Source organism: Tursiops truncatus, chromosome 3, assembly GCF_011762595.2.
Source record: "Tursiops truncatus isolate mTurTru1 chromosome 3, mTurTru1.mat.Y, whole genome shotgun sequence".
NCBI classification, from domain to species: domain Eukaryota; kingdom Metazoa; phylum Chordata; class Mammalia; order Artiodactyla; family Delphinidae; genus Tursiops; species Tursiops truncatus.
In genome coordinates this window covers 162,646,288-162,664,753 of record NC_047036.1, presented here as the reverse complement: position 1 = coordinate 162,664,753, position 18,466 = coordinate 162,646,288, and the positions used below count along the sequence as shown (strand labels likewise).

At 58.8% G+C, this 18,466-nt stretch overlaps 1 protein-coding gene across 9 annotated transcripts in view; it reads left to right on the top strand.

The window, feature by feature from the left end:
• RFX1 (regulatory factor X1) overlaps positions 1-18,466 on the top strand; it is a 32,140-nt gene that overhangs the window by 7,973 nt on the left and 5,701 nt on the right. For 5 of the 9 annotated variants that reach the window (XM_073803191.1, XM_073803187.1, XM_073803186.1 and 2 more), the window contains 9 exons: positions 6,802-6,911; positions 7,155-7,238; positions 8,143-8,250; positions 9,179-9,295; positions 10,405-10,500; positions 10,910-11,281; positions 11,970-12,064; positions 15,289-15,655; positions 17,474-17,655. In XM_073803191.1, coding sequence (XP_073659292.1) covers positions 6,810-6,911; positions 7,155-7,238; positions 8,143-8,250; positions 9,179-9,295; positions 10,405-10,500; positions 10,910-11,281; positions 11,970-12,064; positions 15,289-15,655; positions 17,474-17,655 — 1,523 coding nt within the window. In that variant the 5' untranslated portion in view covers positions 6,802-6,809. The remainder of the gene's footprint in view (positions 1-6,801; positions 6,912-7,154; positions 7,239-8,142; positions 8,251-9,178; positions 9,296-10,404; positions 10,501-10,909; positions 11,282-11,969; positions 12,065-15,288; positions 15,656-17,473; positions 17,656-18,466) is intronic. The other 4 variants (XM_073803190.1, XM_073803189.1, XM_033854176.2 and 1 more) reach the window with 4 other exon arrangements.

Here is an 18,466-nt window from a genome sequence, read left to right as displayed (position 1 = left end):
CTGGGGAAGGAGTAGTCAGACCAAGCAGGGAGGCCTCTGTGCCCCCAAACTCCTCCCCACCGGGACAGCTCTTAGAGCTGTTTCTGTCTCTATCCTCAAGTAAGGTGTCACTTGAAGAAAGGATTGGGCAGTGGAGTTAATTTGCAAACGCCTGCTGGAGATGGAGGGTGAACACACAGCCACCATCCGTAAAGGGATCATAACAGCTTCGAGCGCTCAGGGGCTGCGTGTGAGGTGCTCCCTGTGGCAGTTCAGGGAGGTCCGCTGGGAGGCCTGAGGGACCACTTCCCCTCCCCTCCCATTTCATTTTTGGCAAGACTCAGGCCAAGCGGGGCTCTTGGCTGGGCGAGTTCGTGAGCATGTGATGTGGCCAAGGGCTCCTGTTGGTCACTGTGGCCGCCCCTTGAGGCTGTGGAGCAAATGACCAGGAAGCTTGGGTCATGGCACCCATGGTTCCTGCCTAGAGCATCTTCCCCATGCCCGCTTATTCTAGAATGGGGATGGGCTGAGCAGAGGGAAGTGGGAGCACAGGGTCCCGACAGGCAGTCTCTCCCCAAGGGAGAATGTGGAGCTCCGAACAGGGCTCGGCGTCATTAGTGGTTTCTGATGTGCTCTGTGTAGAGGGGAGGATGCAGCGAAACCTCATGTTGAGGCTGGCCCTGGTCCTCCCAGAGTGGAAAAGGAAGCGGTGGGGATCCTAAGGGCATCCTGGGAGGCTGCGGAAGGAGCAGGTCAAGACTGCGTTTAGGACCATAGGACAATAAAGGGTCAAAATTTGTGGCAGTTGACATGGCCCCATAGGACCAGGACAGAAGCAGCTGGGCCCCAGCAGCATCCTGGAGGCTCCTGGCTGTGTCGGGGTCCCCAGGGAGGTCCAGGGGGTGGGGCACACAGGGGCTCAGGACAGTGACTCTTTAACACACAGACTGGTGTGGAGGGATGGTACGCAAGAGTCAGCTGAGTGCAGAGTGAGGCCAGGCCAAGGACGTGGCCAGGTCACCGGGCCACAGATCTCCAGGGGGCTCTCGGTGCTGCACAGGGATCCTGCTACACTTCCTAGCCAGCATAGCCCTCACTGTCCGAGAAACCCACTCCCGCATCTCTCACCTCTGTCACCTCCCTCTCACTCTGTGCTTTTGACCCCGACCCTGCTGCTGACCTCTCTGGGGACAAGGCATCATCACATGACAAGAAGGACCCCTTCTCCCACCCAGCCAGCCTCCCGCACCCGGGGTCCATCTGCACCCACCAGCTCTGCTTTCTGGCTTCTGGAAGGGTGAATCGGCCCCCTGCCTGTTCCAGGCTGCCCCCTCCAAGACTTGCTTCCGCCATCCTGGCCTCCTCACTGGGTCCCTCTCTTGCTGATCTTCTCCACCTGCTTGAAAAGATGTAACAGCTCCCATTTTAACCGGGCCTCCCAGGCCCTGCACCCCCTTCAGCTGCTGCCCAATTCTCTTCCCTTTAAGTTAGAATTCCTCAAAGGGTTCACGCTCCCTTCCTTAGTCTCTTCTCCCTCACCTCAGCCACTTGCACCTTCCCTCGCCACAGTCCTCGTCAGGGTCACCCATGGCCCCTGTCTTGTCGATCCACTGGCCACCCTCTGTTCTTCTCTTCCTTAGCCTCTGGGCAGCGCCTGACACACTGGTCCCCCTCCTCCCAGAGCTGCCCTCCTGCCCTGGTCTCTGCCCACCTCCCTCCTTCCTCCTCATCTCCCTGACTTTGTCAGCAATGACCTCATCAGGTCTGAGGTCTCCTCTCTGCTCCAGTGATTCTCCCTTCACGGTGGTCTTGTCCAGTGTCTCAGCTTGCGTTGCCACCTCTTACGCTGACAGTGCCACGTTGAGGTCTGCATCCTGGGCTTCAGCCCTGAGCCCTAGCTACCTGGGAGCCATCAAAGGGGCCTCTCAAACCAGCGTGGCCAAATAGAAGTCTGGATTTGTTTCCTTCTTCAAATCTGGCCTCCATTGAGACTTCCTTGTCCTAGTAAATATCACCCCCAGGTCTGGGTCAGCCTTCATTCCTGTCTTACCCATCCTTTTTTATTTTTTTTTTCTGGCTGTACCGTGCGGCACGTGGGATCTTAGTTCCCTGACCGGGGATCGAAACCTTGCCCCTGAAGTGGGAGCGCAGGGTCTTCACCACTGGACCGCCAAGGAAGTTCCCTGTCTCACCCCCGCTTGAGCAAGCAAGATCTCTTGGCTCCACCTCCTGAATGCAGCCAGAACCCACCCCCTCTCCCACCTCCACGGCCCCCTACCCTGGTCCAGCCTCTGCTCATACCCTTCACAGTCCTCCCCCCACAGCAACCAGAGGGAGCCTCTTGCCAGCTCTTGATTAGGTTCCATCATGTCCCAGCTCAACCCAGATTATTCCAAGGCAGGTGGCCCTGGGAGCACTCTCTGAGAAACCTTGGCCTGGCCTGTCTTGGCCCTAGGAGATCTGGCCCCCTGTGGCTCGCAGGAAGGGGCTTAAAAAACTCCACACTCCCTGTGCCCCTGCTGACAAGTGTCCAACCTCCTGACTCTGGCCTTCAAGGCCTGCTGGCCACCCAGCCCTACCTGGTACTAACCTGCCCCCTGGCTTACCTGCTTCAGCCCCACTGGTCTTCCTGTGGCTCCTCAAACCTTCCAGGCTTAGTTCGTCTCTGGGCCTTTGCACTCACGTTGCCCTCTGCCAGGAGCACTCCCATCCCAGACCTTCTGGTGGTTCATCCCTCGTGAATGCTGGCCTGACCCAGCTCGGTCCTCATACCCCATCAGCCCCTGGGCAGCCAAGAGCAGGTAGGAGGGCTTGTCTGTCACTGCTGGAGGACTTTTCGTAGCCTACAGGGCATCTTATTGGCCCTGAACCTCCTGAGTGCTGGCTTTTGCTGCTTCAGGTGTCCAGGGTCCCCAGAACAAGGGTCTGGAATGGATGCACATCTCCAGACCCCAGAACACCCCATGGCCCAGCCTACCTCCTCTCTTCCCCTTGTCTTCTCCCCCAGGGAGTCCCTGGTGCTTACAGGTCAAAGCCTTTCTTTCCCTCCTCCCCTGTCCCCCCATCTTGCTGTGGGGCACTCAGTGTGGACGGGTTGCAGTGTTGGCGTGAATGGCTGTTGGCGTGAATCTTAACCTCCCTTCTTTGGTCAAGCAGTGGCTTAATTGTCTTCCACAGCGGTCCTGGGGAATTTTATTTCCCTTCTGCTCGCAGTTCTGCTGGGAGCAAGCCTGTCCCCGGAAGGCTTACTGGGCAATGCTTCCTTGATTTGTTCTCAGAGGAGGTTGGGTTGCGCCCTGTCACTGAACTTGTGCTGCTCCGTTCACCCCTCCCCCATCCCCTTGCCGTGATTTCCTAGGGTTCCTCCATAACCCTCTCCCAGTTTTAGTGTCCCTTTTATCTAAGGGTGGCCCTTGGGCCATGTGAGCCAGCCCTAGGGGTGGAGGTGGGGGTGTAACTGACACCAGCAAAGGCTGCAGCAAGGTGCCTGGGGTTCCTCCAGAGCCAGAAGCAATCTGAGCTGAGCAGAGACCCAGGGAGTGGCAGGGAGGAGGCAGGGAGGGGCCCTGGAGCCAGACCTGGAGCCTAGGCTGGGAGCCAGCCAGGAGCAGCACCAGAAGCAGCTCAACTAACCCGATCCTTGCAGGCTCTGCCCTAAGGTGACTTTGGAGGTGATGGGAAGGAAGCTCAAATTTCCCGGCTTAGGAGCAGTCCTCTAGATCCATAAAGCCCTGTCCTCAGAGGTAACCGGACTCTCACCCAAAACCCGGGTGGAAGGGTCCCGCCAGCTGTCCCTAGGAAAGCGAAAGTGAGCCTGTGGAAGGGGCATAGGGCTGGGCTGAAGGAGGGACCATGTCCAGCCTCTCTTCCCTGCTTCTGACCTGGAGTCCTTGGGAGTCCAACAAGACTTGTGTCCAGGAGAGGGACATGGAGGGTGTTTGTCAGTGTCCCCAAGCATAGATGGGGAAACAGAGGTCAGGGCAGACAAGGGACTCAGGACGCTGGGGGCAGCAGGAGTCCACAGGCCCCGCAAAGAACCTTTGACTGAAATCATCTGCAGGATGGGAGCAAAGGATCAGGAGGGAGAGGGCCATGACTGCCCCATCTGTTGTCCGTGGTGAACTGGGTCCCAGCTTGGAGTCGAGCCTCAGGTTTCCCTCTGTCTTCCCCTAAGTAGCTCGTGACATTTGAGACCTGAGTAGGTCTCAGTGAGGAAGTGCAAGGCCCAGGGAGGAAGAGACACTCATCAGACTGAGGGACAGGAAATCAGCTGCCGCTTCCTGACTGGAGACTTGAGACAGCAGGGCCGTCTCTGGTCTGGTGCACATGCCCAGAATGGAGTTTGCAGACAGATGCAGATGCTCGCAGACTCAGTGACCCCCTACGCGCGCACGCACGCACACACACACACACACACACACACACACGCGCGCGCGCGCGCACACACACACACACACACACACACACACACACACACTCAGAGCCAGGGCTAGACACAATGGTAGGGAGCCTGCCCTGGCTACAGGCAGACGGGGGCTCACGCATCGGAAGCCCCTCGTCCAAAGAGTAGACTCTGGTGCCTCACCTGCCCGGCATGCCCTCCTGCCTGGCAAAGATGGGGATTCCGGCCTTGAGGGCTACCCCAGAGGCAGGAGATGGGCAACAGCACTGGTTCCCGGGGCTTCCCTGTCCCAGGCAGATGCTTGATCTCAGCAAGTCCCCAGGCCTCCAGCTGCTCAGGGGCCCGCTTAAGGATCAGCCTTGGCATTTTCATCAGGGCACCGGGGCCTAGGAGGTGGCTGGGGCCAGCCCCCCATTCGCTGCCCACCCTGAGCCAGGCCAAACCTGCCACGGGCCTCCTCTGTCAGGCACTATCCCTTGGGCTGTGCCTGGCTTCCGGTGCCTCACGGACACCCAGGTGTGCCGGGCCCCTCACATGACTTGGGGCTTTCTCGGGTTCCTCCCAGCAGGCCAGCTCAGGGAGGACCTCCTCTTTTACCATTCAGGGAAGCCTAAGTACAATAGATGCGAGGGACAATTCCAGCAAAACATAGGAATCGGTGCCCCCTGGAACTGGTTGCAGAGGCAGCTGGCCAAGCAGGCCTGCGGTTACTGTCCGCCCCACATCTGGCTACCACTCCCCCATACCCAACTTACATACATTCATGTGCTCTGCCCCAGACTTGGCCCCTGAGGTCTTTGCTTCTACCTAGGGTGACCTTTCTGTCCCGGTCAGGCCCTTCTCCATGTCTCCCCACAGCAGCTGAGGCCCAGCTCCCCGCTTTGGAGGCTGAGCCCCAAAGGGATGCTCTGGACCTCGTGATGTCCCCGTAGGCCCCTGGCTCACTGTCCTCCGGTACGCACAGGCCTGAGTCTGCACACCACTGCCTTTGGGCCCTCAGCCTGGGCCTGACCCTTGACTCTGGGTTCCACACATGGTGTAACATTCATGTGGGCACAGACACGAGCCTGTGTTCTGGTCTGCCAGTTCCCGGCTGGACGACCTCGGACAAGTTACTTGCCCTCTTCTGGTCTCTGTTGCCCTCTCTAAAAACAGAGGTAATAAAAGTTCTTTCCATTTCCAGCTGCCCAGGAAGATGCTACTGCAGTGCCTGGGGCACCGGAAGTGCTATAGTTACTTTTATTATTCCTTGCCCACTGCCCTCCAATCCCACCAGAGGGCTCCCAGGGGATGGGACTGGGACCTTGGCTCCTTCCGGCAGCACATTGGAGGAAGGGCAGGTGCATGTGTGCCCCCAGCCCTACCCCACAACTGAAACTGCTGGGAGCAACCAGGCGACACAGAGGGGGTGGGGTGGATTGTGTCCCAGCTGGGGTGAGGGTCTCCCAACCAGTGCCTCTCAGGGACACTCGTGCTCCACGCCCCTCCCTCCCCCCCCAGCTCCCCTGTTAATCACTTAGCGAGATGTGCGTGAAACTCGACCCGTGCCTTCCTGATAGCATCTCTGGGTACCAGCCTCCCTCCTGACCCCACAGAGTGGCCCCAGCCCCACAAAGGCCCCACTCAGGCTCTGCCCGCTGGGAGGGAAGTGTGTTTATCCTAAGAGGACAGCCAGGAACTCTGCATCCACTGGGGGGATTAGCTTCCCAAGGTTGCAGGTATAAAGCCGCCCGCACAGCCTGCTGTTCCCGAAGAGGTGGGCGAGGAGTGCTGGGCAGGCTCCCCCGGGGCGGTGGGGCAGGTGGGCACCATGTCCTATGATTGCCTCTTCTTGGCTGCCTGTCAGCGTGAGTACCCGCCCGCCCAGCTCCAAGCCCTCTGCCCCCCTACACCCCAGTGAGGACCGGGAAGCAGGGACGGTGGAGAGGGAGGGGGTGTTTGGCCGCAGGCCTGTGAGACCTTCTGGGGCAACTCCTCTGACCAGCTTCCATCCCTGGGAAGCCAGGGGTCATTTCAAGGAAGGTGGCCCCGACGCCTTGCAAGGCTGCGGGACCTGCGGGGGGGCGGGGGGCGGGGTCAGTCACGGTCCACAGTCCTGCCTGTTGGGCAGAGGCATCCGTCCCTCCAAGCCTCCGCTGCATCATGGCTTCTCAGTCACCGCTTCAGGTCTGACTTCGGGACAGTGAGGGTGGGGGCGAGGAGGGAGGCTGCTTCTGGGTGTTAAGGATTATAGGCCCTTGGGGCCCCCAGCCCACCCCAATGGGCAGTGTTGGGGCTGACCAGGGGCCAGGCAGGATTCTTGGAGAGCCTAGCCCCATCCAGAGCTAGCTTCAGGCTGCATTGTCGCATCCCAGCGGGCTCAGGCTCAGGGTGGGGGCAGTGGCAGCAGGCAGAACTGACCTGGTGACCTTTCCCTACAGAAGGTGCCATGCGGGCCAGCGAGACTGTGTCAGAGGCCAGCCCGGGCTCCACGGCCAGCCAGACTGGAGTCCCCACTCAGGTGGTGCAGCAGGTGCAGGGCACCCAGCAGGTAGGACACACACCCCTCCCCCAGGGGTGTGTAGAGAGGGCACCTGAGGGGGGCAGCGAGGCTGTGGCCGTGGGTACCTTGCTTCCCCCCTGGTCCTGCTGCCCGAACCATCTGCTCACCTGTTCTTATCAAGATGTTCACTGCTGCCGCCCCAGCAAATCCCCCCCCCCCCCCGCCCCTGCCCCGGGCCGGGCCTCCCTGGGGAAGCCAGCGCTGCTCAGGTCCCTCCTCCTTCCCCCGCAGCGACTGCTGGTCCAGACGAGTGTGCAGACCAAGCCGGGCCACGTGTCACCCCTCCAGCTCACCAACATCCCGGTGCCCCAACAGGTAAGCGCCCTGCATCCAGCCCCCACCCTCAGAGCCTCCCCAGGGTGCAGAACCCACCCCTGTGGCCTGCTCTTATCTACCCTTACCAGCATCAAGGCTATGGGGCCTATCCAGGGGCTGCCCTACCTGCTGCCTCCAGCCGGTGAGGCCGTGTCAGTCAGGGCCCATTGGGGAAGGAAGAGCTGCAGGAGTCATCTTAACAGAGACCTGAGGACTGACAGTAAGGAACGTGGCTGGTGGGTCCAGCCCCAGTGTCCCAAAGCAGAGAAGCCAAAGCCGGTTAGGAACCAGGAACCCATAGCCAGCACGGGCGTGAGTGCATGGTGGTCTGTCGCCTAGAAGGCTGCACACCGGGTGCTGGCGTCCAGCGTGGACCGGGACAAAGCCCTGTCAGCTTTCAAGGGTGAGAGCACATTTCATGTGCCCTGTGGAGCCAGGCTCCCTGGACACAAACTCCAGCTCTGCTGCACATGGGCTCCAGGATCTCGGGCAGGTACTTTCACTCTCCTAAACCTCTGTGAAGTGGGGGAGTGACTACAGCATCAGGACTGTCAGGGCGATTCTGTGAGCTAGCAGGCATGCAGCACTAGAACGGCGCCTGGCACGGCACAGGTGCTCATTAAAAACACACAGGCCGGGCCTTCCCTGGTGGCAGTGGTTGAGAGTCCGCTTGCCGATGCAGGGGACAGGGGTTCGTGCCCGGGTCCGGGAAGATCCCACATGCCGCGGAGCGGCTGGGCCCGTGAGCCATGGCCGCTGAGCCTGCGCGTCCGGAGCCTGTGCTCCGCAACGGGAGAGGCCACAGCAGTGAGAGGCCCGCGTACAGCAAAAAAAAAAAAAACAACAGAAAAAACAAAAAAAAACACAGGCCGTTGTCAGTGAACTGTGGTCCTTCTGGCTCCAGGCTCTCCCCACACAGCGTCTGGTGGTGCAGAGCACAGTCCCGGGCGGCAAGAGTGGCCAGGTCTCCCTGACGGTGCATGGCACGCAGCAGGTGCACTCACCTCCTGAGGTAGGTGGCGGCCCCTTTGGCCACCCTCCCCACCCCTCTCCCCAGAGGAGTCAGGACTCACTCCTCCCAAGTCCTTGTTGACCCTGGCTGGGGTGGCTCGGCCGCCAGATCCTACCCCTGCTGGCTCTGAGCTGAGCCCGGCTCCAGGAGGAGGAGGCAGCTTCTCCCCTGGGTCGAGATGGGCCTTGAAGCTCCAGCTCAGGGCACTGCATCCCAGGAGGCAAAGTGGGCCCCTCTTCCCTTGACAGGGTGGGTAGAGGTTCCTCCTCCGACCACAGGATGGAATCCAGGGACCCCTGAACACCAGTGAGGGTGTGGAGGCAGGCAAGCCGTGGGTGGCCGGGAGCATGGGTGTCAGCAATCACAGCTCCAGGGCAGATCCCTGGCTCAGCCATTCAGTCCTGGGGACTCTGGGCAGGCCCTCAGAGCCTACTGAGCCCCGAGTTAGAAATGTGTGAAACAGTTAATGATACCCACTGTGACACAGCACGGCCCACAGCTGGCGGGCTCTGCAGCCAGCCCACCTGGGGTCAGCACCTGGTGCCACCACTCACAACTCTGTGGCCCTTCCCATCTGTGCGTCAGCAAATCATCTGGAAAGCAGGGGTGCCCTCACCTATCCTTCCTCACTTCAGGGCTGCAGCCCATCTGATGATGGAGGCAGCAGGTGGCCCATGAGCTGAGGCTCGAGTCCCAGCCCTCTTCGCTGGGGAAGATGGGTCTGAACTCTGAGCCTTGCATCTGGGATGACTGGGGCTGTGGTGCGGACCAGGCATTTGGATGCAAAGGATGGTTACCAGCTTAGGTGGTTGGCTACGTCCCCTCTGGCTGCTGCCCTCCCCTAAAAGCTCTCTGGACAGCCCTTCCGAGCAGGGTTTTGTCAGGCCCCGGCTGCTCCACACACACACCGTGTCTCCTTCCATTGCAGCGGTCGCCAGTGCAGGCCAATAGCTCCTCCAGCAAGACGGCTGGGGCCCCCACGGGCACGGTGCCTCAGCAGCTGCAAGTCCACGGCGTCCAGCAGAGTGTCCCCGTCACCCAAGAGGTGCCAGGCAAAGGCGGGCAGTGGCAGGGGCGAGGGTGCTGGCCAGGCGGCCTCTGCATCCTCCTTCAGTTGTCAGTGGGAGTTGCAGTGGCGAAGGCCTGTGAGAGACCAGCAGATGGGGGTCCAGCCCCAGCCTGCCACCTAGGCCTTTGGCAAGCACCTCTGCTTCTCTCCAGACTCCGCGTTCTCACCTAAATAACGGCTCCTCCCCGAGGGCCTGGGAGCAGGGCGGTTGGGGCCGCCGTGAGGATGAAGTGCGTCCTCGTGGAAAGCACCTAACACCGAGCAGGCACTGGAAACAGCTTCGAGAAACAGCCTTGGCCTCTCTGGGCCCATTTGCCTGGAGGAAACCCCAAGGCCAAGTCCTGGCTCGCCCCTAGGGGGCTCAGCGAGAGGCCTCAGCCTCCAAAACCATGCCCAGTCTTCTGGAGGAGGCCTCACTCTGAGCTGCCCGCCACGGCAGCCAGAGCAGGTTAAGAGGCAAGGGCTGTCTGCCGTCTGGTCGTTACCACTCAGGTTAGGAGGTTCCCAATCCCCTGGAGAACCAGGTGAAACCATAGACCCTTTCCCTGGAGGAAAGCAGAAACCCCACCCTGAAGGATTCATAGATACTCTCCTGCCTGGCACCAGAGCCCCTCTGAACCTCTAGGCCTGGGTTCAAGTCCTGGCCCCATCCCTCAGCAGCTTCCCGCCTCCCAGCCTCTGTCCCTCACTGTGCCCTGAGGATAATGCCGCATGCCCTCCATGGCATGGCAGTGAGGACAGCCAGGTTCATGGGCATGCGGGTAACCCATGGAGGGAGTGGGGTAGAGAGCAGGGAACCCCTCAGTCAGCCCCAAGTTCAACTCGGTGCTACTTCCCATCAGCCTCGCCTTGTTGAGCCTGGGTTCCACACCTGTAACATGGCGCCCAGAGGCAACCTGATAATGAACCTGGAAGGCACTAGGTGCAGGGCCAGCAGTGAAAAGCTGGAGGAAGGTGGCGTCTTTCCTTATGGGGCTGCTGTGAGGCTTACATGAGTTCACGTGGGCGGGGGGTGGTGCTTAGGGGCAGGTGGGCAGCCATCATCGCCATTGTTACCATAGTCTGACTTGCCTTTCCTTCCCCAGAGGTCCGTGGTCCAGGCCACTCCACAAGTGCCCAAAGCTGGCCCCGTGCAGCAGCTCACAGTGCAAGGGCTCCAGCCGGTCCACGTGGCTCAAGAGGTGTGTGTCTCCCCCACCTACCTCTGGGCAAACTGGGGCTAGGCCTGGGTTGAGCTGGGGAGGGGTGCAGGCCCCTCAGGCCGCAGGGAGGGAGTGGAGCTCCCCTGGGGGGATGTGGGTGGGTAGGTGGGGAGGCAGCTGGAGCCTTCAGAACCCCAGCCCCATCCTGGGCTCCACCTCTGGCCCTGGGCTGCGGACGCGATCCTGGAGCCTTACTCTTTCCGGGCACCTGGCAGTTTAAGGCCCAGGTTTTGCTGAGAGAGATCTTGGTTCTCCCTTCCCTCACACGGGGTGGGGATCTTCTGGTCGGGTTGCTGAGTGAGCTCAGCAGCCTCGTGGGCGGTGGAGGCCTGGAGCCCCACCCGCGGCTGCCCCCGGTGACCCCCCAGTGTCTCTGTTTGTCCTCCAGAGCTCAGGCAGTCAGTTTCCCGCTAGGAAGGCAGAGCAGCAAGAGCCCCGGCCCACGCCGCCACCGGAGCCGCCGCCCCGGCCGCCCACGCCTGGGCCCGGGCCGGGCGTGCTGGTCCCGGAACCGCCAGCGTGCAGCGGGGAGGCCCCGCAGCTAGGCAGCCCCGAGCCGCCGACGCCCCATTACGAGCCGGGCGCCGAGCAGTGGGTGGAGCTGGTGGGCGTGCTGCCCCCGCACCTGCTCCTGCCGCAGCAGAGAGTGGTCCTCGAGCCACGGCCCGGGCTCCTGGCCCGAGCCAGCCCCGACCAGAGGGTCAGGATCCAGAGAGTCCCCCAAGTGCTAGTGTTCGGCACGGCCGCCACGGCCCTCAAAGTAGGTGGCGGACGCATGGGCGGGGTGCAAAGAGCGGGCGGGGGCGGGATCCGCCGGCCCCGGCCCGCGCCCGGCCCCGCAGGCCCTGTAGACCCCACCTCCACCCAGCCAGTCTGGGGACCCACCTCTGATTCCCCCTAAATCGGGCTCCAGGTCCCAGGCTCTGCCACTACAGACTGGGGTGGGGGATGGGGTGGGGAACTCAGGCCCCGCCCTTAAGACTTTGTCAGTAGTTTCAGATTTTGGCCCACAAACGGGGCCCCACCCCTGGCCCCGGCTCCGCCCCTAGCATCCGGTTCAAGGTTTCTAGGCCCCGTCCCTGTAGACAGGGGTCCGTCCCTGATGCAGGCTCCAACCCTGAAGCCATGTCTGTAGTTCCAGGCTCCGGCTTTAGTGACAGCCTTGTACCAGGACTTGGCTCTGCCGCTGGGTTTCAACTTTCACGCCCACGGTAGGACCCTGTCTGGGGTCCCCTCTGTGCACCTCAGGCCCTACCTTTACTGTCCCCAGCCCAAGCAGAGAGTCCTGGCTTCTCCTGACACAGCTGATTCCCAGCCCTGGCCCCGTCCAGGGTATTCAGAGAGCCCAGAAGTGCAGCCTTCCAGCTGGGGAGCTGCCAGACTTTTCGAAGCAGAGGCGAGGAGCTGGCTCACCCCTGACCCTCTGTGTACCCTTCCTCCTGTGCCAGGTGCAGCAGCTCCAGCAGGTGCCAGTCCCACATGTGTACTCCAGCCAAGTGCAGTATGTGGAGGGCAGTGATGCCAGCTACACGGCCAGCGCCATGTGAGTGGGGAGGAGACTGGGGGAAGGGACAGGAGGAGGGGCATGGGTCTGCCCAGGACCCCCTGGGACTTGAGGCCCCAGCCCCCAGCGGACCAGCCAGCCTTCAAGGCCTCAAGTGGCGGTAAAGCAGAGGGGACCCTGGCAAGTTGGGAAGGGCATCCCAGCAAGGCATAAGAGCTTTGGAATCAGGTTGGTCTGGTTCTATGCAAAAAAACAGAAAACAAAAATGGGAAAAATTTTTTTTTAATTTTATAAGATAAAAATTTCTAAGGAATAGGGAATGTTAAACTGTGAAAAAAAAGTTTCCTTCACTCCTGACCCCCAAACCTGCCCCAGAGGGGAGGCTGTGGCCCATTTCTTTGTTTCCTCCCAGAGATACTCTGAGAATAGAAATTACCCCCTTTCTTTGTTCAGAAATAGAGGCAGCGTGTTCTGTCCCCTATCTCTTCTCCTGCCTTGTAGCTCGAAGCTCTTCGACCATGTGGGTCCCAGTCACCCTCTTTAACTGCTGTGTGATACTCCACCACACAGCCACAGCATGAATGACATAGCCAGTCCCCACCCAGCCAACACGTAGGTGACTTCCACTCACTGGTGCTGCGCACAGCTCAGCGTCAGCATGTGCCACATCAGGCAGATGTCAGCCCCAGGCCTGCCTTAACCCCGGCTCTGGCTCCTTGCTGGGGATGCTCCATATATATTCCCATGGAGAAGGATCTCCCCTTCTCCATGGGAATAATTCCAGGGCTTATAGTCTCTAGTTGTTGTTTCAGTTTTTGGAAGCTTCATTTGGCTTTCTTTGCATTTGCCTGATTTTCTTCTTATGTCCCTGCCACCTGTTCTTGTGGGCATGACACTGGGGGTGGATTAGCTCATGGAATGACTTGATCTCTCGGCCCTGATGCTGTGGCTGACCCCAAAGGGTGTGACCCTGGCACCTGAGTCGTGGTCTACAGCATGCAGCTACCTCATAGTTCTGTTGATTTATTTCCAGTGCTGCCAGTCTCTCTTATCTGTGCAGTTGACCAGAGCTGGCAGGGACCACAGAGGACATTCCAAAGAGGAGCTGGGCTCCCGAGGGCCCCCAGGGGCTCCTCTGCCTCTCCTGGTCTGTCTTTTGCTTCTTTTTCTTTTTTAATAAAATTATTTATTTATTTATTTTTGGCTGCATTGGGTCTTCGTTGCTGCGCACGGGCTTTCTCTAGTTGCGGTGAGCGAGGCCTATTCCTCGTTGTGGTGCACGGGCTTATTGTGGTGGCTTCTCTTGTTGCAGAGCATGGACTCTAGGCACACGGGCTTCAGTAGTTGTGGCACACAGGCTCAGTAGTTGTGGCTCACGGGCTCTAAAGCGCAGGCTCAGTAGCTGTGGTGCAAGGGCTTAGTTGCTCCGTGGCATGTGGGATCTTCCCGGACCAGGGCTCGAACCCATGTCCCCTTCATTGGCAGGCGGATTCTTAACCACTGCACCACCAGGGAAGTCCTGGTCTGTCTTTTGCTTCCGGTTCAGTTCTTCCTTCTGTGTTTATGTGTTTGATCACACGGAGTCCATTGTTGCCATCAGATTCTTCTGCTATGTGAAGTTTTTGAGGACACTGTATCTTATCTCTCCCTCATAGTGGGTCATTACCATGTTCCCAGCCCTTTGCTGGTCCAGATCCCCACGCTGACCAAAGCCACAGCCCTTGGGCCTCTGTCCGTGGCCCTGTCCAGCTTCTGTCCAGAGATATACACATTCATTTATTCAGTCATTCAGCAAACAGTTACCAAAGCAGTGTTTTCTGGGAGCACGTGTCGCGTGTAGGGTGCTGGGCTGGTTTTGGCTCCTGCCGAGGTGGGCATGGGCACTTACCAGTCCCTGCTCAGGTCACGCACTCTGGGTGTCACTCGTGCAGTAGATGTGAACTGATGCGAACCAGGGCACAGTGATCAAGAGCTGCATCCTGGTGTCTGATGGGCAATGCTGCGCACCTCAAGTGATCACATCCCCCAGCCCAGTCCCTCTCCTTGCTGCCCGCAGAGGCCCCCGAGACGCCCTCCGCTGCATCCTTCAGCACCTTCTGAGCCAGGCCGCTCCTGACGGGCCTCCCTCCCTTTCTGGATTCTAAAAATTTAACTTATGTTTCTAAATCACTAATACATTGAGAGGGCTCAAAATTCAAAACTGTGTCCAGCCACGTGTGGTGAAGCGCCTGCCCCCAGTCCGCGGGCCCTCCACCCTCACAGACGGCAGATACAGATACGAAATGCCATGTAATCTCCCCCTTCTTCCCACTCTCTGCACCCTTCCCTGCCTCTTTTGTTCACCTAACCGAATGTTCTGGAGCTTGTTCTTTGGCAGGACCCCAAGACCTTCTTCCTCCTCCCTCACTCCTGTGTAAGATTCCATCACCTTTTAACTTGACATCCCACTAAAGATGGACCACCCCCCCCCCCCCCCCCCGCCAGTCATTTTTACTCTCTTGCTATGATTTGCAGCCTTGAGCTCATGTGACCTGATGCAGATCCTGGGATAGCTGGAGAACTCTCCGGGGTGGGGTGGGTTTCTGGGTCAAAGGGAAACACATCTGTACCCCGATAGTCATTGTTGACCAGCCCCTCAGGGTGACGGCTGCTGGATTTAGAAGTAGAGCCCCCGCTTCTCCAGCACCGTCTTCCTGCCTCATGTGCCTTGGTGTGTACCACCTTCTGAAGTGCCCTCAGTTTACCTTTGCACTTGGCCTCTCCTCTGGCTCCCTCGCTAAGGCATTAACTCCCCTGTGGGGGACCTTGTCTCTCTCATCCACTGTTGGGTCCAGCGTACCTAGAACAGTGCCCAGCATACAGCAGGCACTCAATAGTTCTTTTTTTTTTTTTTTTTCGGCTGCAGTGCATGGTTTGTGGGATCTTAGTTCCCTGACCAGGGATTGAGCCCGGGCCCCTGGCAGTGAGAGCGTGAGTCCTAACCGCTGGACCACCAGGGAATTCCCTCAGTAGTTCTTTTTATGATTTACTGAAGTGTGTAGCCTATTGCAAGTTACTTAGCTCTTCCAGTTCCACTTCCTCCCATCTGAAGTAGGGACTCCCAAGTCAGGGGGCCACTTTGAGGATTAAGTGAAAATTTGCCCATCATGCACCTGGGGTGATGCACGGGGCTGTTGCTTCCTGCTCTCCTTCTCCCCCCTCAGTCATGCCCCTGTGCCACCCAGCTCTTGTCCCCTGACTCCCTCCCTCTACTTCTTTTGCAGCCGCTCCAGCACCTACCCCTACCCCGAGACGCCGCTGTACACGCAGACGGCAGGCACCAGCTACTACGAGGCCGCGGGCACGGCTGCCCAGGTCAGCACACCTGCCACCTCCCAGGCGGTGGCCAGCAGTGGCTCTGTGCCCATGTACGTGTCCGGCAGCCAGGTCGTCGCCAGCTCCACCAGCAGTGGGAGTGGGGCCAGCAACAGCAGCAGCGGCGGCAGCGGCGGCGGGGGAGGCGGTGGCGGGGGCGGTGGCAGTGGCAGCAGCAGTGGCAGCGGAGCAGGCACCTACGTGATCCAAGGCGGCTACATGCTGGGCAGTGCCAGCCAGTCCTACTCCCACACCACCCGTGCCTCACCAGCCACTGTAAGTGCCAACCCAGGCCCCAGGGGAGGTGGGGGTGGGAGGGGGACCCTGGGTGGGAGTGGTGGGTGGTGGATGGTGGTTGCTGGCCACCGTCAGCAGGAGCCTGGTTAGCCTGGTGTCAGGATGCTCAGGTGAAGATGGCCTTGGATTGAATCCTCGCTGTGTGGCCTCAGACAAGTTACTCAGCCTCTCTGGGCCTCAGCTAATATGCATGACGCTCTTGGAGCTGTTGTCCAAGAAGTGTCATCTACTCTGATAGTAACTGGTGATGGCGGGTAGATAGCAAGGGGAGGGAGATGCAGGCACTACCATGCAGGAAGCTGCCCCGAGCAAGGTTCTGTGTCCATCCCGAAGGCAGCGAGATAACCTTCCTCTGCCTAGCGTGGCTCTGTGGAGCAGCCCTAGATCCTAATCCTGACTGGGCCCCTCACCAGCTCTGTGACTGTGGTGGGTTGTCCTGGGGTGGTCCCCGTCCTCTTGGAGCTTGACGTCTGGTGCGATGGCTTCCCCTCATTTTTTTTTTTATTCATTCATTTATTTTTGGCTGTGTTGGGTCTTCATTGCTGTGCGTGGGCTTTCTCTAGGTGCAGTGAGCGGGGGCTACTCTTTGTTGCGGTGTGGGCTTCGCATTGCGGTGGCTTCTCTCATTGCGGAGCACGGGCTCTAGGCGTGCGGGCTTCAGTAGTTGTGGCTCACGGGCTCTAGAGCGCAGGCTCAGTAGTTGTGGCGCATGGGCTTAGCTGCTCCATGGCATGTGGGATCTTCCCGGACCAGGGATAGAACCCGTGTCGCCTCCGCTGGCAGGCAGATTCTTAACCACTGCACCACCAGGGAAGTCCCTTCCCCTCATTTTTAACTATCGCCCTCTCCCATGGCGACCCATTGTGGACCCCATAACCAAGACAGAAGGTTTCTCAGAAGACAGGACCTCCCTTATGCACCCATGCAGGCTGGCTTCTAAGTCTAATATTTTAATGCTGGTCATAACCCACATAACTGATTTCATGACTCCCTAATGGGTCCTGAAAACATGCTTCGCTAGACCAGTGCCGTCCAATAGAACATCCTCCAGTGATAAATATTTTCTCTCTGTGCTGCCTAGTGCAGGGGCCTCTGGCCATATGAGGATATTGAGCATCTGAAATGTGAGTTTCAAGGTCCCAGGAACTGAGTTGTTTTTTTAAAAAACTATTTTGAAAGAATTATAGTCATAGAAGCTGCACAATAGTACAGAGATCCCTGTGGACCCTTCACCCAGGTTACCCCACTGATTACATTTTACGTAACCGTAGTACAGTATCTAGCTAGGAAACTGACATTGGTACAACGTGAGGGTGTCTACTTCTGTGTCTTTTTATCACATGGGTAGGTTTGGGAAACCACTATCACAGTCAAAATGCAGAACTGTTCCGTCACCACACACCCCTCCTGCTAACCCTTTGTAGTCACCCTTGCCTTCCTCCCTCCCAGCATCCCTAACCCCCGGCACTCATGAATCTGTTCCCCATTTCTCTAATGCTGTCATTTCGAGGATGTTCTATGAATGGACTCATACTTTACGTGACCTTTTGACATTGGCTTTTTCCATTCGGTGTAAATTAATTTAACAGCTCTGTGTGGCTGGTGGTGACTGATTTGGACAGTGCAGTTCTAGAGAGTTCCACTGGATTTAGTTCCCATGGGTGACTGTGATATGACACCCTCTCCAGTGCGGTTGTCAAGATCACAATCAGAAATAAATATAGAGAGCACTTAGCAACGAGCACTTGAGAAATGGAAGCAATTCTTAGCATTCTTCCATCCCTCCTCGGGCCCCAGGTCCAGTGGCTCCTGGACAACTATGAGACAGCCGAGGGTGTGAGCCTGCCTCGGAGCACCCTCTACTGCCACTACCTGCTGCACTGCCAGGAGCAGAAGCTGGAGCCCGTCAACGCCGCCTCCTTCGGCAAGCTCATCCGCTCTGTCTTCATGGGCCTGCGCACCCGACGTCTCGGCACCAGGTGGGGCCACCTGCCCCTGACAGTCCCTAGCAGCCACAAGGCCCAACCTCACCCTAAGTTACCGAGGTCCTCAGCTCCCCTTGTCCCCTCGCTCACTCCACTCCAGCCCCACTGACCTCTTCACAGCTCCTCTGACACTTGCATGCTCCTACCTCAGGGCCTTTGCACTGCCTGTGCCTTCTGCCTCACGTACCCTTTCCCCACCTCCTGACTCAAACGTCCCCTGACCCCTTTAACTAAAACTCCAGCCTTCCCTCACCTCCTTGGCATCCACCCCCCTTACTTTATTCTCCTTAGCACTGAGCACCATCCAGCATGCCTCTTACGTTACTTCTCCTTTCTGATCTGTCTTCCAGTGCTGAAATGCACGTCCCTTGAGAGTGCAGGGGCTACACACAGTCAGTGCTTAATCAGGGCCTATGAGTCAGTGAATTCACGTAGGAAGGAGCAAGGAGCCCTCCCATGAACCCGCTCTTGCCTGCCTCTCCTTTGCAATCCCCCACACCTCTCCAGTCTGAGCCCCGCTCTTCTCTTGGTTCCAGCTCCCAGCTTAGGCCTTAGACATCACCTCATTCATGCATTCATGCGTGTGTACATGCGGAACCTTGGGCAAAGTACTGCATGTCTCTGTGCCTCAGTCTCCTCAGCTGTCAATCTAGGATGCTAGGAGTACCCTTCATAGGGTAGGGATGAGGAGCACGTGGATTCGAATATGCTAAGTGCTCAGAACAGTGCCTGGCAGATTGTTATGACTAGAAGGCAGCAAATACCTGCTAAGTGCCTGCCCCTGACTCTGGCCCTGTCTTCACAG